The sequence below is a fragment of the Plectropomus leopardus genome, chromosome 17 (assembly GCF_008729295.1).
Source record: "Plectropomus leopardus isolate mb chromosome 17, YSFRI_Pleo_2.0, whole genome shotgun sequence".
NCBI classification, from domain to species: domain Eukaryota; kingdom Metazoa; phylum Chordata; class Actinopteri; order Perciformes; family Serranidae; genus Plectropomus; species Plectropomus leopardus.
Window position 1 is genome coordinate 6,004,987 of NC_056479.1, and position 12,134 is coordinate 6,017,120.

At 39.9% G+C, this 12,134-nt stretch overlaps 1 protein-coding gene across 1 annotated transcript in view; it reads left to right on the forward strand.

Annotated features, from left to right (window-relative positions):
* The window catches only part of LOC121956126 (myosin-11-like), a 29,978-nt gene that overhangs the window by 9,465 nt on the left and 8,379 nt on the right, over positions 1-12,134 (forward strand). The window contains 22 exon segments of the mRNA XM_042504243.1: positions 1-35; positions 138-201; positions 293-391; positions 1,003-1,146; positions 1,704-1,799; positions 1,885-2,003; positions 2,260-2,412; positions 2,497-2,670; positions 4,538-4,711; positions 5,169-5,283; positions 5,379-5,572; positions 5,693-5,814; positions 6,578-6,647; positions 6,849-7,009; positions 7,150-7,258; positions 7,950-8,081; positions 8,170-8,376; positions 9,331-9,468; positions 9,560-9,683; positions 10,139-10,310; positions 10,900-11,112; positions 11,924-12,068. The exon segment at positions 1-35 is cut by the window's left edge and continues 58 nt beyond it. Coding sequence (XP_042360177.1) covers positions 1-35; positions 138-201; positions 293-391; positions 1,003-1,146; positions 1,704-1,799; positions 1,885-2,003; positions 2,260-2,412; positions 2,497-2,670; positions 4,538-4,711; positions 5,169-5,283; positions 5,379-5,572; positions 5,693-5,814; positions 6,578-6,647; positions 6,849-7,009; positions 7,150-7,258; positions 7,950-8,081; positions 8,170-8,376; positions 9,331-9,468; positions 9,560-9,683; positions 10,139-10,310; positions 10,900-11,112; positions 11,924-12,068 — 2,960 coding nt within the window.

The following is a 12,134-nucleotide window of genomic DNA, read 5'->3' on the forward strand; positions in this document are numbered from 1 at the left end:
CCAAAACTATCAAGAACGACAACTCCTCACGATTTGTAAGTTTTTAATCTGTTTGAAAGTCAATGTCTAACAACAGTTAAGGCTTTTAGTTCTCTCATTGATTAACTGTGTCATGTTGTCCTCTCCTCTATCCACAGGGCAAGTTCATCAAGCTTAACTTTGATGTGACTGGTTATTTAGTTGGGGCCAATATTGACACCTGTATCCTTTTTCAGATCAAGTGATGTTTTAGTTGAAATAATAACTTAAAATAGACGTAGTTGTCTGCTTAACCCTGTCCTGACCCGATTAGACCTGCTGGAGAAGTCTCGCTGTATTCGTCAGGCCAACACTGAGAGAGCCTTTCACATCTTCTACTACATGGTGGCAGGAGCCAAAGACAAGCTGAAGGGTGAGCAACTACAATATGATGAAGAAAAAAACAAAAAACAAAGGTTGTCAGTGTTAATGCATTAATGGTGATGCGATTAAATTTGATCCATAACATTTTAATTGTGTTAATCTTGGGGCGATCCCGGCCCACAGTCCTGTCTTTAAGAGTCTACACCAGGCTGAGATTTAAAGCTAGAGTGATGATACTGGTATTGTATGAAACTAGCCCCCGTGCACCGATATGCAAAGGGCCCCACCACCTCTACCACAGAGGAGCAAGACTCAGATTTTGTGGTGGTTTTGCGTCTGCTTGTAGTCATTATGCCTCTTTTTGTGATTTTGCGTCTCTTTCTACTCATTTTGTGTCTTTTTGTGGCTGTTGTGTGTCTTTATGTAGTTGCTGAGTTTCTTTAGGTAATTTTATGTCTTTTTTGATTGTTTGCATCTTTTTGTAGTCATTTTCTGTCCCCTTGTGGTAATTTTGTCTTACTGAGGTAATTTCATGTGTTTTGGTTTTTTGTGTCTCTTTGTAGTGTTATTGTGTCTTTGTGGTCATTTTGTATAATGTCCTGGTCGGTACATGTCAATAAAGTTGTGTGTGTGTGTGTGTGTGTGTGTGTGTGTGTCTAGAGGAGCTCCTGCTGGAGGACTTCAGCAGCTATCGTTTCCTGCTAGCTGGTCACGTGGAGATCCCTGGTCAGGAGGATGACATCATGTTTGATGAGACTCTGGAGGCCATGGAGATCATGGGCTTCACTGAGGATGAGAGGATAGGTACACACTGATCATCAGAAACAAATCCATTTTTTTTTCCACCATACTTTTTGTACTTGGCTAACACAGTATGTTTAAAAAACGAACATCTTCCATCCATCCATTTCCTAAATCCTTTCCATCTCACAGTGTACAGATGTTAATTGTTCTTCTAAATATGTAAAGGAAGATGAAAGAGTATCATCAGAAAATTAAAATAAAGTGAGTAAGGGAATAAAATCATTAGAAAACCTTCAGCCTTATTTTGTTCAAGCTGTCCAAATCTTTTCCAAAACTTGAATTCACAACAAATCCACAGTTCCCCTTTCTCTCTGGACACATACACACCTGGGATGCAGCTGCATCTGCACAACTCATTGAAATTGCTTTGGTTATATCAACTTTAATGTTCACTGTGCAGCTTTATTATGTAGGAAAATAGAAATGTGACATTGTGATTCTGTACCAGCAGGTGTGTAGTTTCATTTCATGGATCAGAAAAAACAGCAACTTCGGGAAATCTGCAACGTTGCTCAAAATGTATGCACCATCTTGATTGTCCCCCTTCCTCTTTGCAGGGATGTTGAAGGTGGTGTCCACTGTGCTCCAGCTGGGCAACATCAAGTTTGAGAAGGAGAGGAACAGCGAGCAGGCAACCATGCCTGACAACACCGGTAACTATCTGAAAATACCATGAATGCTGTAAAATAACTTAAATAATCTCTGACTTCTTCTCTATTTCTTTTCCATCAACCCCAGCTGCCCAGAAGGTGTGTCACCTGCAGGGCATCAATGTCACCGACTTCACCCGCGCCATCCTCACCCCCAGAATTAAAGTGGGCAGAGAGGTGGTGCAGAAGGCGCAAACCAAGCAGCAGGTGACAGCAAACCAAACTTCATTAACACACAGAATAAAGGCTCTTCTGTATTTCTCTCTGAGATGTGGTTGAGGAAAAGTAGAACATCTCAAAAAATGCATAAACTGCAGTCGAGTAAATGTACCTTCTTTTTGGTATGATGTAAAACCCTTTTGATACATCACTTTCCAGTAAGACAGACCTATGAAATCATCCCATATTGAATCAAAACAAAACCTTTCTCCTGTCTCTCTTCATCTTCTTCCTCCTCCTCCAGGTTGATTTTGCCGTGGAGGCTCTGGCTAAAGCCATGTACGAGCGTCTGTTTCGTTGGATTCTGGCCAGAGTCAACAAGACGCTGGACAAGAGTAAGAGACAGTCGTCCTCCTTCCTGGGCATCCTGGACATTGCTGGTTTTGAGATTTTTGAGGTGAAGTTTCATTGAAAACAAACTTGAGTTTGTCTTGTTGAGTTTATGTTGTTTTCTTATCACTGCGACGTGTCTCTCTCTCAGGACAACTCCTTCGAGCAGCTCTGCATCAACTACACCAACGAGCGTCTGCAGCAGCTCTTCAACCACACCATGTTCATCCTGGAGCAGGAGGAGTACAAGAGAGAGGGCATCGAGTGGAACTTCATCGACTTCGGCCTCGACCTGCAGCCCTGCATCGAGCTCATTGAAAGGCCGGTCAGTGATCGGTTGCACAAACTCCTACATGATTTACTTTAACCAGGATATCACCAAAAAGTGATGTTTTGTGTTACAGTAAATATTTTGGCAAAATTCTCCATAACCTTATGTAATTGATGTCATGTGGTTTCATGTAAAATTGGTCTTAAATTTTATTTTAGCTACAGTACATTGAAAAAATCTTTGAAATGTCTTAAATCGAGGCCCAATAGCTCACCCGGTAGAGTTGGTGCCCCATGTACTGAGGTTGTGTCCTTTGCTGCATGTCATCCCCTCTCTATCCCCCTTTCATGTTTAACTTGTGCTATACAATAAAGGCCAAAGCCGAAAAAAAAATAATCTTATTTAAAAGATTCTGAAATCTCACTTGTCTTAAAGTGATAGTTCAGAATTTTTGAAGGGGGGTGTATGAGATACTTATGTATAGTCAGTGTATTACATACAGAAGCTTGTGGTCGTCATAAACAGACCCACACACACACACAGGGGTTATAAAAAACTTATTTTAGCCACTTTAAAAAAGGCCTACCTAAAAAAAATCAGTATGAGTCTAAGTGGATGCTATATTTAGAGTATTTTCACCGCTTTAGCGCGCCGTCACACAGCCTTTTCCTTTGGCACTGCATTTCTCATCCACCACTGGTCAGATATTTAGGTCAGAAAGTGCTCTTAGCAGCTGTTCCGCGATCCAACCGAAATGAAACTTCACGTTGAAAACACTCAATAGACGGATATTGTATTTTTCAGGGAGGCCTTTTTCAAAGTGGCTGAAACACATTTTTAATAAAGACCCCTCTGTACAGCATGGTAATGCTGAGCTATGGGGTGCATAAGGTATAATTGTTATGATCACTTGTTTTGTTTATTTCTTGTTTTATTCTGTAAGTCAAGTTCATCATTTGTCATTTCTTGTGTTACTTCCTGCATTTGTCTGTTTCCCACCAGTTTTCTCACACACCTGCCCTCTATCATTCGTTTGTCCTTCCCTGTTCCCAGAGTCTTCGCTGTATACCTGTTCAATATTAGTCTTGTTTGCTTCACGCTAGTGTTACTGATCCCGACTACACCTTTGTTGTCAAGCAGTTCTCAGTTCCCTCCTTTTGCCCATGTTGACCTCGTCCAGCTGTGTTTTGTTCTTGTGATTAGTTCTCTGTGTATTTATTCTTTTGTCTTTCCCTTTGTCCTTTGTCAGTTTATCTGTGTTCATCCCAGTGTTCATGGTGTTGTCCCCTGCTCCGTTCCCTGCCTGGTCTCTCATGTGTTCTGTTTTGGATTTCTTCCCTGAGTTTATCCTTGTGTTCATCATGTCATCCTGGTTGGTTCTCAGTTCAGTGTTGGTTCTTCTTTCTTTTGTACTTTTACTTTTGTTTCCTGCTTGTTTGGTGGATTTTTACCAGCATTAGAGCTCGCTTCTTGTTTCAGCCACCTGCCTGCTTACTTTTCTCCTCTGGGTCCTTATTGTGAACTAAAACATTACAATAATCATCATTTAAGTAGGAGAATTGCTTTTATTCTAAAGTTTGTAAGAAGGAGTTGAAGCATAGTGAGATCCAAAATGTAACTCCTTGAACAGACTATTATTTCATAAATTCAGTTCATTGTTAAGCCATCAAAATAATGTCTACAATATCTACTAAGCATAAGATTTGTAGAGATCCTTCTGTAACACTGTTCATCTCCAAATGGCCCAATAATAGTTGGGATACACAAGTGTATCACTTCTACCAAGTGTGTATTAACCTGTACCTGTCCCCAAATCCAAACCCTGTGGAGGAATGTCTTCAGCTTGATAACAGTTACAACATGAAACAAATGTAAACACCTTTACTTAATCTGAACCTCTGTGTCCTAAACTGTCCTGCAGAACAACCCTCCAGGCATCCTGGCCCTGCTGGATGAGGAGTGCTGGTTCCCCAAAGCCACCGATGTCTCCTTCGTGGACAAGCTGCTGAACACCCACACCGGTCATGTGAAATTCTCCAAACCCAAACAACACAAAGATAAATTGATGTTTACTGTTCTGCACTACGCTGGCAAGGTGAGCATCACTGAAGGCTTCAGGAATGACATGGTAAAAGTTATAGTTTGGTTTAATTGAAAAGGTCAGTGATATTTTATGTTTCACACCATAACGTTTCAACCAACAATTATTGTGTATAAACACCTGATCCATCTTTGCCACAGAGCTCTACTGTTGTGGGAAAACTATTAAAAATCACATCATTGAACCACACTGTTGCTCTGGGTGACATGTTCATTCATGACCATAAAGAAACGCTGTAGTTTATTTTGACTCAGTGCCACTCACTAGAGCTTCAAATGTGGATAAACCCGCTACTGAAAATAGTCCCCAACAAATGAAATAAGACAGGAAGTCAGAAAGTAGAGAGACATTAATGCTTTTGTTTTTGATAAAGGATTTGTTGACAGTAAAAAAAAATTAAAAATGAATGCCATCATGATCGCCATCAACACGCCTGACTTTACGTTTCCAGGTCGACTATAACGCAGCTAACTGGCTGACCAAGAACATGGACCCCCTGAATGACAACGTGACTGCTCTGCTCAACAACTCTTCCAGCAACTTTATCCAGGACCTGTGGAAAGACGGTCAGTCGTCCAAGACGAGACAACATGTCCAAATTTCACCAAGAATCTCTTGTCTCTTGTGTAATCAAATGTGGTATAAATGTCTCGTGTGTCAGTGGATCGAGTGGTGGGTCTGGAGACCATGACAAAGATGTCCGAGAGCTCTGCGCCCACCTCCACTAAATCCAAGAAGGGCATGTTTCGCACAGTGGGTCAGCTGTATAAGGAGTCGCTGGGAAAGCTGATGACCACGCTGCACAACACGCAGCCCAACTTTGTGCGCTGCATCATCCCAAACCACGAGAAAAGGGTAGGTCAACTGTTAAATTTATAGTTAGGTGCTTTGTTTTTTTTGCCCATAAATGATTTCATTAGAGCTAAAGCTACAGTGTATAGAAGAGACGCTGAGTCTGCTGCTGCTGTGCTGCAGGCTGGAAAGATGGACTCCAATCTGGTGCTGGAGCAGCTCAGGTGTAACGGTGTGCTGGAGGGCATCCGAATCTGCAGGCAGGGATTTCCCAACCGCATTGTGTTCCAGGAGTTCAGACAGAGGTGAGGAAACTGTCTGAGATTACAGTTATAGCAATTTATTATTAATATTTAGAGGTGTCAGTTACAATAGTTATTGTTCTGTTTGTACTGACGTTGACAGTATGTGTTAATAATATATATAATTACATAACCATGTAATACATTTGAATTGAAAGATTTGCAATATACATGACATTTGTGAGTGCACGGTGTAATTATCCTAATATTTACAGTGTTAAGCCCTTAATTTAAAAGTCTCTGGAAATGTGGCTTGAAATAGTAAGAATGCTGCTCCAAACAAGGCCCAGAGTGCACTCTGACACTGCATTGCTCTGGATAGACAAACAGTAAATTCCAGCAGCACTACAACAGCGAATTTACAAACAGTCCAGTTTGTGCCACAGTGCGCCCAGAGTGAGTGTCACTGAACGTACCCTATTTAAAGGAGCGTTGAGGGATTTCAATTTGGCAAGTTAAATTAATATCAACTGACACAATTTTTGATTGGCTTAATCCATATTACGTGATTCGGTTCAGGGATAACCAAGCCTAAATCAACCTTGCATATTGTGCATGTAAGACCACTAAATTACATATTAAGAAAGTTTTTGGTGATTTGGGTTCCCGGAGGCTTTAAATGCAGCGCTGTAGTTTCTAACACTGACCACTGGAGGCCAACCATACAAACTTTACGTATAAAACTGTCAAAAAAATAGTTCGTTTCAAAATAAGAGCATAAGATCCCCAGTTTCTGGGACAAAATGTGTGTATTTTCTTGTTGTAGATATGAGATCCTGGCTGCTAACGCCATCCCTAAGGGCTTCATGGATGGGAAGCAGGCCTGCTGTCTGATGGTGAGCAGGATGGAATAGGACATTTTTGTATTATGTACTATTTTTGATACAGTCCACTTTGTTTAGAGAATACCTGCATACATACAGAGTTAAAATGAGAGTTAAGACGACATCCACAGTAACAGTTTCCAGTACTTGAATGGAAATGTCATTTAAACATGAATTTACTTCTACTAAATTGAGTCCTCCCCTCTCCTACAGGTAAAGCACCTGGATCTGGACACTAACCTGTATCGTATCGGTCAGAGTAAGATGTTCTTCAGGACGGGAGTTCTAGCCCAGCTGGAGGAGGAGAGAGACCTCAAACTGACCGTCATCATCATCGCCTTCCAGGCACAAGCAAGAGGCTTTCTGGCCCGCAAGTAAGAGAAACAGTTAGACTGGACACTGTCACTTAAGTACAAGTTTAAGGTACTTGTACTTAACTTTAGTGGTATTGCTTTTACTGAGGCACAATGTCTGAGTTCTTGTTTCACCTGTGCTTACATCTACATCTTTTCAGAGCTTTCAGTAAACGTCAGCAGCAGCTGACCGCCATGAAGGTGATCCAGAGGAACTGTGCCTGTTACCTCAAACTCAAGAACTGGCAGTGGTGGAGACTTTTCACCAAGGTTACACACACACACACACACATACAATTAATTAATTTTAATTTAATACAAAATTGATTTTAAGTTTTAAGAGGTTCGGATAACAGTGCAATTTAATTCTTGCCTTCAGACTCCCTCCAACAATGCCACTACAAAATTTATAAAAAGAAAAACATGCAAGTAAAAATGAGAATCCAAGACATAACACACATAACACATAACACATAACATGTAAAATAGTGCAGAAGATTAAAATGTTGAAATGAAACATAATATAAGGAAGATAAAATACCTTTGAATCAAATTTAATCTATTATTAGCATGTTAGAGTACCTTAAATGTGCAAACATCAGCTCTGATATGGGCTGATTTCTAAAGTTAGCTAAAGCATATTTGTGTCCAGTGTAGACACAACTAGTTGGCACCAGATCTGACAGTGTAGAGCTGAGCTTGATTCTGAATGCCCTACAATGGCCTTCATATGCAGATAAACCTTTTGTAGTCTATGTAATAACTTGCTCTTTTCTCTGGCACTGTATCAGGACACATTTAACTTTTTTTTTTTTTGCTCTACTAAAATTTTTATATATACAGTATATATGATGTCTACTGATTATAATGTATAATAATTATTGCACATTCACGGTATTGTGGTTACATTTCCTGTAAATGAAAAGAAACCAAGGCTGACATGTGTCTCTGTGTGGTTCAGGTGAAGCCCCTGCTGCAGGTCACCAGACAAGAAGAAGAAATGGGTCAGAAAGAGGAGGAACTAAAGGCAGCAAAGGAGGTGGCAGTCAAGGCTGAGACCGAGCTGAAGGACATCACCCAGAAACACAGCCTGGTAAAATAAATTCAGGTTTTTCCCTTGTGTTTATTGTGTAAAAAATGTTAAAAAAAAAAAAAAAAATGACTGAAGTCTGTGTCTGCAGCTCATTGAAGAGAGAGCCCAGCTGGAGATGAAGCTTCAAGCAGAGACGGAGATGTACACGGAGGCGGAGGAGATGAGGGTGCGACTGGAGGCCAAGAAGCAGGAGCTAGAAGAGGTGCTGCATGAGATGGAGGCCCGGCTGGAGGAGGAGGAGGACCGCAGCAATGCGCTGCAGCAGGAGAGAAAGGACATGGAGCAGCAGCTGCAGGTGTTATTATTATTGCTAATATTGCTTTTACTAACAATTATTTAACCCTCTTGTTGTCCTTGGGGTCAATCAGACCCCAAATGAAATCTTTTGCCATCAAAATATGTTTTTTATACTGATGTAATCAAGGTCTATTGGCGCTAAATTCCAAAACAAAGGGAAAAATGTGTGGTAATTTGTTGGACTGAAGTAAGACTAAAGGTGTAACACAGAATTGATTGACAATTTATACAATATGCTTTAAATAACAGTCAAAACAGGGCGGGGTCAGAATGACCCCAGAGGACAAAAGGTGTATGGCAATCCGGAGGACATTAGTACAGTTTTCCACAAATAAATTATTGTTATTAACAATCTCAAATCCAAATAATGACAATAAATGAATTAAACCATTAAAATTCCTTTTAGATAATGCTGGGAAAAGGAAAAACTTTGTTTTTATGACAAATTAATTTAAATTTTGTAGTGATAAATATGGTAATTGTACATAATTTTGAATTTCTTTTAGATAATGTGAAAAACTTAGTTGGAACAAATGAACATGCATGGGTTATCAACTTAAAGACTTTTGCTCATAATTATAGTAATTAAGTATTTAACTTCCATATGTATGAGGGCATAATTTTAAGGTTATTCTTCATTAAAATAAAAAATACATTATTTAAAAGGATTTTTTTAACTGTTCTGTACTGTTAACATAATAATGAACACAGATTTTTAATTTGATCACTAGTAAAAATGAAATTGGTCCAAAAAAATGTCCACATTATTTAAAAGGATTTTTTTTAAGTGTTAATTAATAGGTTGTTTATATGTTGCACTTGTTACATGCTTCTCTTTTACCTGAGCTTTTAGTAAGTTTTTCATTGGTGTTTTTTTTTTTTTTTTTACTGTCTTTCAAAATTGTCAGCTTCATTTCCAACAATCCATTACACACATAATGTTTTTCTGCAGCTGATGGAGGCCCACATAGCTGAGGAAGAAGACGCCAAGCAGAAGCTGCAGCTGGAGAAGGTGGCCGTGGAGGGAAAAGTCAAGAAACTGGAGGAGGATGTTCTGATTATGGAGGACCAGAATAACAAACTGCAGAAGGTAGAAAGAGTTTAAACCGTTTTGGTTTGTAGTTTTGTTGGTGTTTAATACACGCTGCTTGCTAGACTTTCATGTTCTTGTGTCTTTTCAGGAACGAAAGCTTCTGGAGGAAAGGATGGCTGACATGAGCTCTAACCTTGCAGAGGAGGAGGAGAAGTCCAAGAATCTGACCAAACTCAAGGCCAAACACGAGTCCATGATCTCAGACCTGGAGAGTCAGTCACCAAAATACTTCATCTTCTCTTATCTTTATTGGCGTGCATTCACTTTTGAGGGTTTTTTTTAATTTCATTCATAAGATGTTAAAAAGAAAAAAAAGAAATGAGGAGGTATATTTGAAATATTCTTTATGATTTTTACAGTGGTTCTTACAGTCAATAAATTCTTTGACCTCCTTTATAAATATTAGAAATCTTCATACCCATAAATCTGCATTTATGAATGTGAAGTTTAGCCTATGAAAAAGTAGAGATTCCAAATATTATATATGGCTGAGAACTGCATTTATCTTCTAGAATGCCAAATATGCCAATTTACTTTAACGCCTTCTTCAAATGCTCCACTTTTGATTTATTGTAAATATGACCAGTGATATTAAATGCAAGACAAGAGTTTTTCATAACAAATGAGATTAAAAATCAATTTTCCTTCCTTTGTTTCTCCTCTGCAGTGCGTATGAAAAAGGAGGAGAAGGGTCGTCAGGACATGGAGAAGGCCAAAAGGAAGGTGGAGGCAGAACTGGCTGACCTCCAGGAGCAGCACGCCGACCTTCAGGCCCAACTAGAGGAACTCCGAGCCCAGCTGGCTGCTAAGGAAGAGGAGCTGCAGGGCACACAGGCCCGGTAAACGGATGATGGTCTTAACAGCTAATAATGCAAGACAATGTTAGACAGAACAAAAACCATACTGATCATTTAGTGATTCTTAAAGCCCTAACAGAGAGTTTAAACTAAGTTTATCTGAAGGTGGTGCGGGAGGAAAGGTCATGGAGACATTGCAATCAAAAAAGAGAGAATAAATGGGCTCAAGTAAATGATACTTTGTGGATTGTCTTGTGTAAAAGGGGAGGTGTTTGGTTTTAAGGGTTCCATTAGTAGAAAAGCTACAGGATCACCAAAACAGGTTTAGCCTCTGGGGACTGTAAATGTCCATAACAAATTTCCTGGTTATCTGGTCATTAGTTATCATATGTAAAAAGCTGCTTATCTACAGAATATGGGGAGCTATGTCTGACAATATTTGTAACTTTCACAAACCAGCAAGCCCTCCACTTTCCCCTTCAGACAACACTGTGTATGATGAAGTTAATTTTAAGGAAACATAAAGGTTATATTGTTGGACCTGTAAATTAAAGCTTAAGAGTCTCTTCCAAACAGAAAGTTCTAGATATTGTCTCAAAAAAAAATATGAGAACATTTTTTATGTCCACAGCTTGGAGGATGAGTGCAATCAGCGCGGGGCAGCTGTGAAGCGGGTTCGAGAGTTGGAGGTCTTGCTCTCAGAACTGCAGGAGGACTTGGAGGCTGAGAGACAAGCCAGGGGGAAGGTGGAGGCGGCTCGGAGGGATCTTGGAGAGGAGCTAAACGCTCTCCGCACCGAGCTGGAGGACAGCCTGGATACTACCGCTGCCCAGCAAGAGCTACGGTCTGTACCATCTATTGTTTCCACATACACTACCTCTGATTGGTCCAAGCATTCTATCAAATGTTGAATCAGTCATGCATGTTAGTGTTGAGATACACAAAGACGTGAAGCAGAAAGAAGAAAAGCAGGGCCAGTATGTTTAAAACTCCCTAGAAATGGTCCAAAACTTTGACTAATGAGTCAAAAACATCTCAGGCCCATACATATCCAAATCTTGGAAAGTGTGTAGCTTTTGCCTCTGCTGCTCACTCCGAGCTGACTAAGGAGAGCTCTGCCATTTACTGAAATAATTTGGGATTTTAGACGAATTCTTAACACATAGTTAAGTTTATGCATAGTGTTTTTCCTCAACTCTAAGAAAAAGGACAAAATTACATAATTCTCTGATTTTACACATTTGGAATCAACATATAACTTGAAAGGACTTTTAAGAACAGTCCTGGCCTGTTGTGTATACAGTAAAAAGCTTCTTTTTTTTCTTTTTACTAGTTGAATAATATGGAGGTTGAAAGAACGTAAATAAAAAAGATATTTGAACAAAAATCATCACTCAATCTCTGCACCTTTTTCCTTTGTTGACATTTGAAAGGTCAGATCTTTTTTATTAGTAAAACAAATATTTTTTTCTTTTCATGTGTTGAACAATATTAAACACAGACTAAGGATTGCACATAGCTCTTCTCTGAGATGGTGCAGAACAGTAAATAACCATGTCATCTGCATAAAAGTTGACGTTCATAAAACAAACCTCTGCCTTGTCACTGTTGGATGTGTTGTGGTGATGTCGGATATATATTTGCAATATGCACAGAGCAAAGCGTGAGCAGGAGGTGGCCATGCTGAAGAAAGCCATGGAGGATGAGGGGCGAAGCCACGAGGCCCAAGTCCAGGATCTGCGACAGAAGCACAGCCAGGCTGTGGAAGAGTTCACTGAGCAGCTTGAGCAGGCCAAGCGGGTATACACACACACACACACATACACACACACGCAACACTTTTTGACTAAAGGTCCATGTGGAAAT